The sequence below is a fragment of the Tasmannia lanceolata genome, unplaced genomic scaffold (assembly GCF_043159265.1).
Source record: "Tasmannia lanceolata isolate RefF3 unplaced genomic scaffold, GAP_Taslan_0.1 ptg000037l, whole genome shotgun sequence".
Taxonomy (NCBI): domain Eukaryota; kingdom Viridiplantae; phylum Streptophyta; class Magnoliopsida; order Canellales; family Winteraceae; genus Tasmannia; species Tasmannia lanceolata.
In genome coordinates, this window is record NW_027518714.1 from 55,710,383 (window position 1) to 55,726,889 (window position 16,507).

General features: G+C 40.2%; 1 protein-coding gene across 1 annotated transcript; it reads right to left on the reverse strand.

Annotated features, from left to right (window-relative positions):
* Nucleotides 1–3,043: 3,043 nt before the first annotated feature.
* LOC143862176 (UPF0481 protein At3g47200-like) lies at nucleotides 3,044–9,374 on the reverse strand. The gene is made up of 2 exons (XM_077373180.1): nucleotides 8,767–9,374; nucleotides 3,044–3,922 (listed from the first exon to the last, which is right to left on the reverse strand). Exons 1-2 carry the CDS (start codon nucleotides 9,343–9,345, stop codon nucleotides 3,173–3,175), a joined length of 1,329 nt encoding a protein of 442 aa, XP_077229295.1. The 5' UTR covers nucleotides 9,346–9,374; the 3' UTR covers nucleotides 3,044–3,172.
* Between the last annotated feature and the right edge of the window lie 7,133 nt (nucleotides 9,375–16,507).

Genomic DNA, 16,507 nt, shown 5'->3' on the forward strand with positions numbered 1-16,507 from the left:
GCTCATACAGACCGACAAGGCATTCGAATTTGTATATTTGATTTGATGGTGAAGAGATCCTGAATCAAGTTTCTCTGTATCATGTTGAAAATTCGTTCTGTCAGCTCGCCAATTAATCTACTATTTAATGAGATACTATATGGTTTGCAAGCTTGAACTTTGTATATGTGAGCATCCTTATTCTATGCCTCCAGTAGAACCCACTGATATATGCGTGAAATTTCGCAGGAATTGAATTTTCCCGAGGAACAAATACAATCTTCGGTTGCACTGGTCGAGATGAGTCAAGGTCGGTGGGAGGACTGCATCCGATCAGAAATATATATACCCAATATGAGATGAGTCAAGGTCGGTGGGAGGACTGCATCCGATCAGAAATATATATACCCAATATTATAAGCATGATTGACAGATCCCCACCTGATTTCTGTGCACCGTCTGGAGAATCACTCTGGCAGGTGGAGCTCCGGATGATCGAATTCCTTAACAACGTAGTTATAAGAATGCGAGAAAAACAGAGAACAGGAGCTTCATCACTGCATCAAATTGACGCCAAGGGATTTTCACACCAAAACTCTCAGATTCTGTCCAACTCAATTCCAGACCGAGATGGGCCCACTCTCCCACTGTGGGATTTTTTTTTGAAAGATGACCAATTATATTTATATTCAAACTGTACTTACATAGAGAAGGGACCACGAGTCCCATATAGCTTCAGCATAAGATGGCCTAGGAAGTAACTCCAGGCTCCGACTGTGGGATTTGCTTTACAGGCACTGGCAAGGACTTTCAAGGAAAAAGTCTGGCAAGAGCAGTCTCTAATTTGTGACAATGGGAGATAACGAGTAGACCTGGCAAACGGGTGGGTCGGGTCGGGTCGGGTCGACCAGCGGGTCATGCGGGTGGGGGTCAAAATGACCCGCATTTCTACGGGTCAGCAACCTGGTGACCCGTACCCAGTGCGGGTGGGTCGGGTCGACCTGCGTGTAACCCGCAATTTTATCCAAAACAATGTTTTTATTGGGAGGTGATAAATTCACAGCTGAAATTTGCTTGAGAAGGTAAGTAAGTATAGAGGACGATCGGAGATGAGATAAGAAAGGTTAGATCCGATGGAAATTAACCGAAGCTGAAATGAAAATGGCCAAACCTAACAAGGAAAGGTCAGATCTAGGGTTTAGATCTAGGAAATGGTAGTGAAAATGGTGGAGGTAGAGGTTTCTAGTAGTGAAGATGGTTGAGGAGAAGAAAAGGTGATCGCCGGACCGGTGATTGGCCGGAGAAGAAGAAAAAAATGGATTAGGGTTTAGAGATAAATCAGATCTGAGTGAAAAGATGTGACAAAGATGAAGAAATCAAATGAAAATAATAGTGTTAGTAAAAAACAAAAGAGATGAAAATATAGAAATGTTGTTTGCCGGAGCTCCGGCACCCTCGCCGGAGAAGATGAATGGAGAAGGGGAAAAGGGTTTTGGGATCTCTCTCTCTCTCTCTCTCTCTCTCTCTCTCTCTTCAAGAATAAGAGAAATGAGATTTCTCGGATGGTGGCAGGATCAAAGGTGTCTTCTTCAGTTCGGCTTTTGATCTTTTGATCTTGACCTTTGGTTTTTTTCTTTTTAAATAAAAATAAAAAACAAAAATCAAAATCCACAAAACCCGCGGGTCGATTTTCACGGGTCACGAAAATTCCAACCCGTGCCTGCAAATTTGCGGGTGGGCCGGGTCGACCCGCGTGCACGGGTCGGTTTTGCCAGGTCTAATAACGAGGCCGAAGATGAGTTCTCTCCTAGAGAAACCAACCATGGGCACCTTCATGAATTGAATGCCTGAACCTCCTTGTCAATATTGCTTTTCACTCATGCAACGCCAATCAAGTGTATTTCCACAGGCCTGCTTCGGTGCAGTCCTGCAATGTCGCATAGGATTTCAATAGATGAATCTTCAACAACAGTTTTACGTCATTCACTGAGAACAGGTTGGAAGATAACGAGGCTGAATGATACTGCACATTTGAGGTTTCTTTAGGTACAAATTGCAGATCCAAAGACGCCTCCTTCTTGGATTCAAATGATTATTGGCCCCACTTAGATTCTTCTGGAGTGTTTAGTTTAACTCCATTCAGTCATCAGTAAGGTCTTTCTGATAAGAGCAGAGTGATGAAAAAGGAAATATGAACTGTGATATCTACATGTTGCAAAGCTACCAACTCCAAAAGATGCTTTAATTTCTTTTTCTTTTTTTTCCATCTTTATTCTTTTGTGTGTCAGTTCTGTAGCACAAGATATCAACCCATCTCTCAATTTTGACAATTAACTTAAGAATGTCATTTCTTTTTATTGGGAGAGGCTGTTTGAAGCCCGTGCTTGATATGTATGCTTCTATCGTTGTTGTGAATCTTGTGATGGCATTCTATTCGTCCTGAAATCCAAGGTTGCTTGATCCAAGTTTTTTTTTTCCAATTTTCAACAAGTCTGAAGCTTAGCCTACGTCGATGGCTTACTTTGGGTTGAACCTTTGATATTTGGAAGCCCAGAAAGTTCCATTAAGAATGTTGCCAAAAACTATCTATAGTTCACATCTAAATACAAATAAGCGGAGGAACCAAACCAAAAACAGACACAAATTGACTAGCACTATTAATTAATAGACAAACGAAACAGGGGGAGAACCCAAACGACCTTCTGAATCAGATACAGAATGAAAGAAAAATCAAACAAGGAGGAAAAAAAATCAAAGAGGAAGAAAAATCGAAGACTTCCAAATCTGCCTCATTATTTCCTTTGGAACCTAATTTTCCTATGAAGAAGAGTTTCACCAGAGCTCTAAAGCCAGACTGTCGTTTTTTGTGGTCGTTTATCTTATGCATGGGATGTCCCTCTAGGATGGGGCTAATACTGGGTGGGCATGCTCTACAAGATCAAAGTTCTTGATTTCACATACATACAAACCCCCCTATAAGACCCACCAGAAAATGAATTTTACCATTGATCAATACAAGCGACACAGAAGACAAATAGTACATTAGAAGCTAAGAGACTAGAAATAACTGTATAAAGCATTACATTTCAAGCTCAGAGGCTGTAAAACATGATATTATTATTAATGTTCATTCCATATAGAGAAAAAGAGAAAAAAACACAGGCAAATGGGATCTGCATTTAGTGATCATCCATCAATTATGATTAGACTTTAAAGATAATACTCCAGTGACGGTTTGAATGATGGTGCAAACCAAAAGCAAAGTTGCTGCAATGAGAGCCGTGAAAGTCCAAGGATTTTTGAAGTAAGTCTGCATGAAGTTAGAACCCCACTCATGAAGTCGCTTCTTCCAGTTCTTCCTTCTAATGTAATAACGATTCAAGTTCTTAGTTATATCATATAGTGCAAAACCATGGCCAGGATTGAATCCCATGTCATTTCTAACCTTTTGGATGAATACGGAGACTGACTCATCATTCCTTCTGGTTTCCACTACATTTACACATCTGATCAACAATGAGTCCTCGGCTGAAATGAGGAGGGCACTCATGAAGTCGATATAGGAACTCACTCGGTGGTTTTCTCCAGGATGACGATTCTCAAAGGCCACCATATTGAGGAGTACTGATTCAGTGGTAGAGTGGATTCGGAATGCAGGGAGGGTGAGGACACCATTTTCGAAACTAATTCCATCGAGGTTTTTGGTTTCACTCTTCTTCAACTCAACTTGGGCCTTCTTGTGAAGAGAGCTCGCAGACGGAACTTGCTTCGAATCCGAGAGCACTCTATAATATTTCTGCTTTTGTCCACCCGCCGCTTGACAAATTAAGTCCAACAGGTGCAGACCATTGTAGAAGGCTAAATCTATGGATTCGTCTAGTGGAAAGACAAATTTGGCATTTGCAAAAAATTCGACCACCATGTTATTTATGAACTTATTAGCCTGCATGTTGAAGTTTGAATGTGAGTAAATAACTACTAAACACTTCTTAACAGTGATATTATTATCATCACAGAAAATGGTAAGAAAAAAAATTAATTTTTTCTTAAATGATTACCATGTTCTTGAAGGGTGATAAAAAGGAATCGTTTTTGGTTTCTCTAAGCTATTGAGTATACCATAGTTTGTGAGTCAAAATGAGACCATCTTGCTAATTAATGTCCATACATAAAACAAACTATGATGTGAGTCTCTCGGCTGTGTTGGTGTCGTCTAGTCCCATGGAGATTACTTTCTCACTCTAGAAAATTAGCTCATGAATCTGCCATGCAAATCTGATCCGATTGTGCACAAATTAACAGAAAAGTAAAACATAAAACAAGCCACAAGATGAACACCAAGATTTATGTGGTTTGGCTAAGCCTACATCCACGGACGAGAAACACCATCTTCCACTATGAGAAAAAAATATACAAGAATTACAATTGATTAAACCCAAAAATCACAAACTCGCAACCCTTTCCTACTCACAAACTCGCAACCTTTTCCTTGCTTCTCTCAACCAAGACACATGAGAATTACCCGAGAAGAAACCCAAGAAGAACCTAAAAGTACAATCCAAGAAGAAAACCAGAGAAAACAACTCTCGCCGTCTCTCTCTCTCTCTCTCTCTCTCTCTCTCTCTCTCTCTCTCTCGCCGCCTCACGCCCAAGCTACTCTTGAAGTCGACCACACTTGTGTCGTTGATGAAAGAGGGATTTTATACTAGGTTTTCCCGAAACCTAAAACCTAAAGTTCCTTTTCTTTTTTGCCTCTTGCTTCCAACCGACCATGGAAAATAAGTCTGCTTTGCCAACAATCTACACCTTACCTTATTTCCCACCCACCTAAAGATTTTTTAATGATGTCGCCACTGGTCCATTGTTGCCGCAAACTGTCGTTGGCCTTCTGAAGTACTAGCTACATGCCCCTCGAATCATCCCGATTCTGAGTCTTTCTAATTCGATCAACATGGCCAATTCACATGTATAGCTGCCAACCTGATGACTCGCCTAGTCAACCCTGGATAGGGATCTCGATCCATCCTCCCCAACACAATTATTGTCACCTTTTCACCAACGTTTGCAGCCTGATAACCTATGTCTTTACCAACTACGAAAGCGACAATATGTGTGCACACAATAGCACTTTGTATCCAACTAACCATTGAGATCTCATGAACACTAGTCACAGTGTCCCCGACCATACGATATAATCCGCCACACTTCTATCTTTTCATTAGAACCATACACCCGCATGTGATTTTCAAGGATACACCTGCAGTTGAATACCTACAATCCCAGGGTCTAACCGGCCAAGCGATACTAGATTCCTCCGCATCCACATCACCCAAAGTACGAAAGACTCCATCGAACATCTTGATCTTAATTGTCCCAACTCTCGTGACGTCACAAGTGGACCCATCACCTAAGGACACTACACTGCCTTTGTCTCCTGGAACGTATCAAAATATTCTCTCCTAAGGCATACATGAAAAGAGCACCCCAAATCTAGAATCCACTCATCATGAGAAGAAGTATGATTACTTGTGGAAACTGTGAGAACGTCTCCAACCTCTTCGCTCTATTTATCTGTCACGGCTACCACCGTATTCATTGTACCAATGAGAAACTGGTCAGCTCACTTCGGACAATCTTGCTTGATGCGGTCGTATTCCGTGCAAGGATAATATTGCATGCCCTTTTCGCTTACCCTGGATCTTTACCTACTGGTACTGGATTCCTTCGCATCTTTGGGACATACGCCACACCACCAAAGATACGAACCACTCTATCGAACATCTTGATCTTAACCGTCCCAATACACGTGACGTCACAAGTAGACCCGTCACGTAAGGACACTACACATGTCCTTGTCTCATTGAATGTATCAAAATATTCCCTCTTGGAGCATACATGAGTACCTATAGAGACTGTCAGAACATTTCCAACTTGTCCCATAAGGCCATAATTGAGGCACTTCATCTTCTTCTATAACGTTAAACATAATGTTATCTGCCAGGCATAGCTGAATCGAGCTGATCACCTTCGACTCAATGTCTTCCCACTCTGCATCCGTCATCTTTTCCGTCTTTCCATCTCTTCCCTTTAACGCCTTAGCCAATCCTTGTTGAACTAGAATGTCCTTCACGTCATCTTCCATAGGGTGAAACTTCTCTTTCCATCAAACTTGTTGATGTTGAACGAGGTAGAACTTAATTTTACCGACATCTGAGTTTACTCTGCACTTCTTGGTGTAGAGCTCTTCCTCGAACGATAATCATTCTTTGACAATCTTTCTACTCCCAAAGATCACTCAAGCTGCAATTCAACCACAATACCTATGATCACTCCACCCGGCTTCAACGATTGCTCCAACCTGAGCTCTGATACCACTTGTTGAGAAAATCCGTCGGGGAAATCTGATTTGATCGTGCACAAATTTACGAAAAAGTAAAAAATAAAAGAAGCCATAAGATGAACACCAAGATTTATGTGGTTCGGCCAAGCCTACATCCACGGGCAAGAAACACTGTCTTCCATTATGAGAAAACAATATACAAGGATTACAATGCATTAAATCCAAAGCCCACAAACCCGCAACCCTTTCTTTGCTTCTCTCACCCAAGACTGTACACAAGAGAATAGCCCGAGAAGAAACCTTAGAAGAACCTAAGAGAACAATCCTAGAAGACAACTTCTTCTCTCTCCTTTTCTCTCTCTCTCTCTCTCCCCCCCCCCCCCAATCCGTCTCTCTCTCTCTCTCTCTCTCTCTCTCTCTCCTTTGGCCTCACACCTAAGCCACTCTTGAAGCTGACCGTACTTTTGTTGCTGATGAAAGTGGGTTTTTATACCAAGTTGCCACAAAACCTAAAACCCAAAGTTTCCTTCTTTTTTTGCCTCTTGCTTCCCACCAACCATGGGAAATAAGGCAACTTTCCCAACAATGTTTGTATCATGTTCTCACTAAAATACCTTATTGCCAATAGTTTGACTAATTTTTCTGCTCTATTCTTGGACATGTGGCCAGCCATGTTGTACGGCTCAGCATGTTGGGCCACCAAAAAGCAGCATGTGCATAAGATGTGTAGCGGAGATGCGAATGCTTAGATGGATGTGCGGCCACACAAGGTTAGATAGAATTAAAAATGAAGACATTCGTAAGAAGGTGGGGGTAGCTCCAATCGAGGAGAAGATGAGAGAGCACCGCTTAAGATGGTTTGGACATATCCAACGTAGGCCTCTGGATGCTCCGGTGAGAAGAGGTGACTCGTGCCAAATTGAGGGAGTAAAAAAAGGTAGGGGTAGACCGAAAATAACATGGGTAGAAACAGTGAGGAAAGACTTGATAGCTAGGAACTTAATAGAGAAAATAACCTTGGATAGGATAGAATGGAAGAAAATGATCCACGTAGAAGAACCCAACTAGAACCAGGATTAGAGCCGGGTAGATCCCTTTTACCTTCTTCACGAATTTTTTTTCTTCTAAAGGATTCATTTAGCCGACCCCAACTAGCTTGGGACAAAGGCTTTGTTGAGTTGAGTTGAGTATTCTTGGACATGTGGCACGTATCTCTTGATTAATTGTGGTGGTAATGAAAATGGGATTGCATTTTTCTACTGGTCTTCTTCTACTTTTTCTTCTTCCTTTTGTTCTTCCTCTTCTCCCTTTACTTGTTCCTCTTTTTACTTATAAAGAACACTTATCCAAGTCTCCATAGAGAAAAATCTGGCTGCATACAAACATATTATGTCATAAAAAGAAGGAAAATAGAAAAAAATCACTACAAAATTTCATTGAGGATATAAAAAGAAGAACATCAAAATTGATGTGAAAGAAGATGAAGAGAAAAAGAAAAGAAAAACAGATATGATAGAAAGAAGACCGGAAAGAACAAGAAGAGAAGGAAATTATTTTTAAAAAATTACCATTTCACATCACTTTTTCTGTTCTAAATTTATTGCCATTGTTTAGTAAGAGTTACTTGTAGTAAAAAATCAAAATAAAGTTTTCCAATGAAGATCAAATTTACCGCTCTTAATTTTTTTTTACTACTTATAATTTTTTACTCTTATTTAACTTTTACTACTCTTGAAATTTTTTATTGCATGTCCTTAACTTTTTATCGCTCTTATTTGAATTTTATTGTTCTTAAAAATCGTGAATAAGTATTTTCAGCATAATAAAATTTATCTTTCTAAAATACACTTCAGTAGGCTGAATTTTACCTCCCTTAAATTATTTTTAACGCTCTTAATTTTTTACCCTAGCTTTATAATTAAAATTTTAGCATGCTAAATTTATTTTTACTATTTTTATGAAGCTTATTTGAGCTTTCTAACCGAGATGAAATTCATTTTATTGTTCCGTCTTCATTTTTACTGTCTTTCCAATTCATTTTTTAGAAAGCTTGAACCGACCTTTGGGGGTTCCATGCAAAAGCAAAGATCCCACAACAGAAAACTCAGAACATGTGGATGGGCTTACAAGGGCTTGGGCACCCCCCATTTAACGACTAGATTTTAAAGGGTAAAATTTTCTAAATAAAATAATGCAAAGATAGATCTACGAACACAATTATAAACGATTCGTTTATATACATTCAGGGCCTATTTAGATAACACTAGAATCCGTTCTTATTAGCAGGTAAAGTTATTTCAAGTTAATCTACTAGATTACGCACAAATTTTTTTTAGAGGTATCCATCAACAGAGGTCGTAGGTCTATCTTAAAATTAAAATGCTGCTAGAAACAAAAGGGGAAAAGAATGAAAGAGAAAGCACTCATGGCTTTAGACTAAGCCTCACCTCATCTACCGTCTTCCCCCATGCAGTAGCAGCCAATGTTGTAAGAACTATCAGAGGCACTTGGTTTTCGATCTTCAACATGTCTTGCATCATAACATCCTTGTTGTTTAATATTCCTTGGGAGCTAAAAATGGGGTCGTTCTTTTCATGATCGGCAATCCGTCCATCTAAGATTTCGAACAAGAAACATCCGTCGACGATCATGAGTTGTAGGAATCTACTTGTATCTCTCCATTCTTCCTCCAGCATGTCATATGAACCCATCAAGTCTTCTACAATTCCTTTTAACGCCTCTACGAAAACACTTAATCTTTTTTTTGTTTTTTTGCAGAAGTTATGTAGAGCTCTCTCCTTGTGTTCTTCCATTGCCTTCAACTCTGGAGTTCCGTGATGATAAGGACCCAATGAAACTAATCGTGGCTCGTACACCTTCCTGTTGAGATTTTTGATGGAAGTGGGTACTCTGTATATCGATTGTTTTTCCCAAAGATTGTCGTTCCTATTGTCCAAAGACCTGCCTCGCTCTTCTAGTTCGATGACCCACTCCCAATTTCCCGCTGTTGTTGCTTCTTCAACCATGGTTGCAATGATCTCAAGTCTCAACTCAACCACAAAACCATCAATTCCTCAATTTAACCATCAATTCCTCAATTTTGTTGCAGGATCTTATAAATTATAATAGAAGTGAGGCTAAATCGAGCTCCTTATATTCGCCCCGCTTCTTCCCCAGTCCACCCCCTATTAGTGTACTTTTTACTACTCTTTTTACGCTACATGGGGTTTGGGCCGGGGAAGAAAAGCGAGCGAATATATAATTTCCCAAAATTCAACAATGGCATTTAATTTTGGGCGATGATAAATTCACTCCCCCTGCAGGATAAGTCGCGCCCTTTGAAAGGAGGGTATGTGGCAGACTTTTCACTACTCCTGCAGGATAAGTCGCGCCCCTCTAAAGGGGGTATGTGGCAGACTTTAAACGCTTTTTAACGCCAAGGGGTGCAAATTATCCTACAGGGGATGTGATTTTATCATAGCGCTTAATTTTGGGTGATGATTTTTCGCAACTCCATAAATCGTACTCCCTTTAACGTGTTTTGACGTCAAATAACGTTAAAGCCTGCCCAAAAATCATCTCCCTTAATTTTTGGATCCTTGAAAATGATACATATGTAAAATCGAGGCCGTTGATCTCTTATACCATTATGATGTGATCCACATGATTGTTGCCCCATGGGATGCTTTCAATGTAAAGACAAAGGCTGAGATTATCAGATTCATTTGGCCAGGACCTACGTCCTTTCCACTGACAAATCGTACCAACCCGCGTGGGCTTCATTAATTTGTTGCAGTCCCATCACTCTCCGGCCTTTCTAATCTTTCGCGGGGACCCCTACCCGTTAATTAGAAAGAGATATTACAAATTTACAATCAGCATACAAAAAACTAGACCCGGCAAACGGGTAACCCGTGCGGGTACGGGTACGACCCGTACGGTTACGGACCCAACGGGTACGGGTAAAAAATACCCGCGATCCTGCGGGTAGCCATTTCATGTACCCAGACCCCACCCGGGCGGGTCCGGGTAAATCCGCCGGTAACCTAAATTTGGGATTGTAATAATTATTCTAAGTTTAACGTATGTGTTTTTTTCAGTAATTGCCATAACCTTATATATTTTATTGGATTGTAATAATTATTCTGAGTTTACTATATGTGTTTTTTTCAGTAATTGTCATAACCTTATATATTTTATTAGTATTTTTTTCATAATTTTACAATTTCATAACCATTTCTAGGTAATTTTTCATTTAAAACTTTATACTTTAGCTATTTTACTTTTTTTTGTGTAATGATTACTTTTTTACTTTTGCTAGCACATTTGCCATGGGGCGGCATCTTCCAGTTGGTAGCAAATTATTATAAAATAAAAAACAGATGAAAATGTTATCAACACTACTCTTTTCATACGAGCGCACTCTCACTTTATTAAAAGTATGGTATGGCCCACACCATAGGATGATCCAAACCGTCCATTAGATGGGCCATAGCCTAAATAGGTTATGCTCCAAAAATCATTTCCATAGGATGATCCTAGCCCTCCAATCTGAATGTTAGAGGGTTGATCCTAACCCTATATAGATCGGAGGGTTAGAATCAACTAATGGAAATAATTTTGGGGCATAACCTATTTAGGCTATGGCCCATCTAATGGACGGTTTGGATAATCCTATAGTGCAGGCCATACCGCACTTTTTATAAAGTGAGGAGTTCCCTCATAAAAAACAGCAGTGATGATAACATTCTCAAAAAAATTAAATAATACTGTAAAAATGCGGGTGCCCGCGGGTTGACCCGACCCGGCCCGTGTTTTTGCGGGTTGGGTCACCCGCGGGTTAGTTTTTGACGGGTCACTAAACGTAGACCCGTGCCCGCAAATTTGCGGGCGGGCCGGGTCAACCCGCGGGCACAGGTCGCTTTTTGCCAGGTCTACAAAAAACCCACCCCCCCTCTCTCTCTCTCTCTCTCTCTCTCTCTTCTCACTTCTCATAACTTGTTTTATTGTAATTTTGTTCTGTGAAATGTCTCTAATCAACGGTAATCGGCTCTCAGTTTAATCTGTGTTCGGAATAACTATTATGTGAATTAATATGGAGACTGGCATCAATGTTTGGAATAGCTATTATTTTCCCCATTTGCTTGCTAACTAGACATGTCACAGATACCAGTTCTGAATTTTATTGTAGTCAAGAGGTTTAATGTTTTAGACTTTTAGATTAGATGGTGAAAAATCTCACAATCAGGAATTTCAACTTAGGCCCTGTTTGGATTACAAGAGAAACATTTCTGATGGAAAATATTTTCTTGAGATTATTTTTTAAAATTTCTACTGTTTAGAGGGAAACAATATGATTATGGTTAATTTAGAGGGATATCTTCATAAATTGAAGTTTTTCTTAATTAAAAAAAAGAGTAAGAAATATTTTTCAAAGTTTTCCAAACAGGACCGTACTGTAGTCTTGAAAAAGTGGGTGATTGCAAGCTGGCATTTCAGCTGAACAGTAAGGCTCATTTACAAACTTTTCCGTACTGTAGTGGTGAAAAAGTGGTCCGTACTGAAGTCAAGAAATATTTTTCAAACTTTTCCAAACAGGTCCGTACTGTAGTCATGAAAAAGTGGATGGTACGATTGTAAGTGGATGGTCCGTACTATGTCTCTCGTTTACCAAGAATAACTCTAAAATATTCAAAAAATTGAGCTGTTATACAGGTAGTGTCTCTGTGTATTTTCCCTATGGATGAATCATGACAAAAAAAGATTTTCAGAACATGGCCCAGCAGATAAATGGTTAAGATCATTTTAGGCCCCACCTATAATTTTAGGTGATGTAATTTAGGATTTCATGTAAATTACCAAAATACCCTTCCTTTCCTTCTCTTCATTAATGAGAGGGTAGACGTGAAATTGATGAGGGATGGAAATCCCTGCAAAAACATCATGAGTCATGACCATTGACCAGGAGACCAGAATAGAAAAAGATAATTCATAAATAGACTCGAGGGGGCTGTCCCAGGTAAGAAAAGGGGGTGAATATATAACTTTCCAAAAGGGTAAAAACCCAGTTGGCAAACAGATTGAAGACCACGAAAGGAATTAAAAAGAGAAAAAAAGGACGTTGCAAGAGTGAGATTCTCAGCAGATGAAATAAAAAAACAAATGCTGAAACCATAAAAATAAGATAGAAAACTCATCTGCTTCTGCCTATTTGTTTGTTCAAATGATGTTTGTCTGATCTGCCTTTAGAATCCAAATTTCATCTCCCCCCCCCTCTCTCTCTCTCTCTCTCTCTCTCTCTCTCTCTGCGTTTTCCACCCATTTTCGTCTCCTACTTCAGACCAGATACCAATAGAAGATTTCTAGATTCATCAGATCTGAACAAATGAGCAGAATTTGTGAAGAACTCAAGTTGGAAAACTAAGGAGATTGTTTTTTTGTTGATATTTATGAGAAGAAAAGTCGTTTACCTCAAAAGAAAGTTGCTTTTTTGGATTTCTTGAAGCGATTCTAGTGAAATTGGATTTTTTAGGATTTTTTTTTAAACAAATGGCTAAAGAGAAGCTCAGTTCAAAAGGTCAAGCATGGTAAATTTTTCCCTATTTTTTTTCTTCCTCTTCTTTCTTCTTATTCTTTTCTTTGAAATCTATTGATTTGTGGTACAACCTATTTAGGCTGTGGGCCATCTAATGGACAGTTTGGATCATCCCACGGTGCCGGCCATACCCCCCTCATCAAAATTCAGTGATAATATTTTCCAAAACAAACTACTGTTTGAATTTGCAGGTGACCCGCGGGTTGACCCAGCCCACCCGCGGGCCGCGCGGGTCACCAAAATTCTGACCCGCAAAAATGCGGGTCATCTCCTGACCCGACCCGTGTGACCCGCACCCGCATCACCCGCGGGTTGACCCGGCCGGACCCACCCGTTTGCCAGGTCTACTGTTATTGGTGAAGTCTGATCTCAGTTTTTCCCTTCATCATAACATGACTCAGAACCCTATATACAGGGTGTGATATCAGGAGCAGCCATGAGGGGTTGTGAGGGCTTTTTATTCTCTTCTTTAAATAGTGGAATCGTTGGCTTATTGCTCAGCTGTGGATGTAGCCCATATCATTCTGGGTGGACCATGTAAATCTATGTGTTTTATGTGTGAATTTTCATTTATCTTTCGCATATCGTTATTCTGCTTCGTTGTTAATTCCTAACACATGCTGTACCCGTTACTGAATTTTATCAAGGTAGTGTACAACACTTTACTATACTAAATCCTCTTCATTGGCTGTTGATAACTTTTTCGGAATTGATCGCCCATCCTACTCAAGCAATTGATGCACTTCACTTTGCAGGTACTTTTTGATGCACTAACATATTCAAAGAAGTAAAATAGTGCCCCAACAAACAGGCAGTTCATTATGAAGGTTTAACATATCTATGAAGGTTTAACAAACAGGTCTCTCAATAATGAACTACTCTCAACAAAAATTAGTTTTCCCTTTGTTAGTGAGGGACCTTTTTGTCCCTGGAGTTAATTGTGGTTAAGGTTTCTTAAGAGAACCTGTAAATACTCTCTTTGAAGGCTTTATCGGGATTAGAAAGACTCACCAAAACCATTTCTGCCCTAGGAGAAGAAATTTGTGTGGAAGGAGAGAGGGAGAACAAAGGTGGAATGCTCTACAAGATCAAAGGTTTTGATTTCACATACATACATGACTCACTATAAGACTCTCTCTCTCTCTCTCTCTCTCTCTCTCTCTCTCTCTCTCTCTCTCTCAGAAGACAGATGGTACATTAGAAGCTCAGAGAGCATAGAAAGAACTATAAAAAGCATTACATTTCAAGCTCAGAGGCTATAATACATGACTTTATTATGAATGTTCATTGCAAAGAGAATATTAGAGAATAGAAGCACAGGCAAGGGATTTGCATTTAGTGATCATCCATCAAATATGGTTAAACAACTATAATGATTGTAATGTAGGGATGGTCTGAATGAGGGTGCAAACCAAAAGCAAAGCTCCTACAATGAGAGCTAAGAAAGTCTAAGGATTTTTGAAGTAAGTCTGCTTGAGGTTAGAACCCCACTCATCCACTTTTTCGTTCTCATGATGAAATAGTCATTCAACTCCTGATTTATATCATATCACCTACCCTTATATTTAGGTTTGAATCCCATGTCATTTTAATCTTTTGGATGAATATGGGGACTGCCTCATCACTCCATGTGGTTTCCATGACATTTATACTTCTCATCAACAAACTCACTTGGTGGGTTGCGCCCGCATGAAGATGCTCAAAGGCCACAAGATTGAGGAGCACTGATTCAGTGGTAGAGTGGATTCGAAATATAGGGAGACTGAGGACACCATTTTCGAATATAATTCCATTGAGGTTGTCGGTTTCACTCTTCTTCAACTCAACTTTTTTTTTTTTTTTTTTTTTTTTTTTTTTTTTTTTTTTTAACCCGGAAAGATAACGACCCCGGGGTGGATCGGCAAATTTATAGATAAAAAGTTGGGACCATACAAGAGGAGGGAAAACCTCCTAGCCATCAATACAGGAAGCCGTAGCCCTAGAAAGAGAGAAAGGAGGAGGGGAAGCCTCTAACTCGACAAAATAGCAATTAAAAGCCATAGGAAAAAGACAACAATCAATCCTTATAAGGGAGAGTGCCCTTAGATGATCTTGCTTCTGATGTTGGGAAGGCCAAGTGCATCACATCTTGCTGCCCCTCTTACCAGGCGAGGCATGGAGGCCCAGGAGGGATAGAACAAATTGGATCTTGATGAGCAGCCGAAGTTTGCAAGGGCATCTGCAACTGAGTTTCCCTCTCTGAATTGGTGTTTGCAAGTGGGAGACAAAATGCAAAGAAGTGGTTGAATTTCCTTCCAGAGATATTGGATTGCCCAAGGGATTTGCCCTTTCCCGTCGATGAGATCGATCAGAACTTTGCTATCAGATTCCACGATTATCTTGCTCATATTAAAGGCCATGCAACAGCGGAGCCCGTCCAAGAGTGCACGAGTTTCCGCAACCATGTTAGAGCCTTTCTCGTAGTAAAGAGAGAAAGCTAAGATAACCGTAGATTTTTCATTTCGAATAACTCCTCCTCCACCTGCTTCTCCAGGGTTCCCCTTCGAAGCTCCATCTATATTGAGCTTAAGAGTTCCTTTAGGTGGTCTCTTCCATAGAATCCAGCAATCCTTTTGAATCCTTGGACGGCAAGGAGAAATGCCAAGCTGGGACAGAGAAAGAACCTCTAACAAGTTTGGTTCCTTGAGAGGAGAATTGCTATAATCCAGGTTTCTGATACCCTCTGAAATGGTGCTGATGATTCTATTGGTGGAATTAGATTTTCCATCCATTCGTCTGCGACACCGCTCTTTCCAAATTTCCCAAGCTATGATGGGAGCTGTGAGGCTGAATAGATGGGCTGCTTGAGTTTTTCTTTTAGTTCCTGCTTTCCACCAACTTATAATTCTAGTCTTGATAGACTGAAATTGGATCAGATTGAAGTTCCAAAGGTTGGCAAACTCTGACCAAATAGATCGAGCTAACTCTCCGTCTATGAATAGGTGGTTCATGGTTTCCTCTTTATGGATCGAGCAACAAACACATTTGGATGGCGCCTGAATGTGCTTGCTTTTTATTCTTTCATCTGTGGCAATGGCATCCTGGAAAACTTTCCAGAGGAAACAGCTGATTTTTGGAGGGATAGATCCCCAGGTTGGTGCGGCCCAGTTCACATTGCTATTTCTAGTTCTGTTGACGATCCATGCTGAATTGGTAGTAAAGGTGCCTGATGGGGTGGGACACCAAATCAAAATATCTGGAGATTCATTCAATTGGAGCCTGGTGTTGAATAACACCTCAAGCCAGACTGTCGAGAGGTGTGGTTCAATGATCTCCATGTTCCAGCCCCCTGATGGAAGGAGCATGTCTTTGATAGTAGCAGTGATGTTTATGTCTTCTCTATTTTCAGCCAAGAAGAATAATGGGGTGCTACCCATCCAGAGATCAGCCCAAAAAGAGATGGATCCATTTCCAATAATCCATCTCGAATTTTGAATCCAAGTAGCTCGAACAGATAAGATTTCTTTCCACATTTTTGAACAACCACGAGATGGTTGAATTAAATTCAAGTGATGTTTTCTGCAGTATATCGATCTGATAAGGGAGCTCCATAA

Excerpts from the sequence above, each read along its gene's own strand:
- LOC143862176 (XM_077373180.1), bottom strand. The coding sequence starts at position 9,345 with ATGGTTGAAGAAGCAACAACAGCGGGAAATTGGGAGTGGGTCATCGAA. Across the intron at positions 3,923-8,766 it reads GGGGGAAGACGGTAGATGAG|GCTAATAAGTTCATAAATAA; the intron begins GTGAGGCTTAGT and ends TTCAACATGCAG.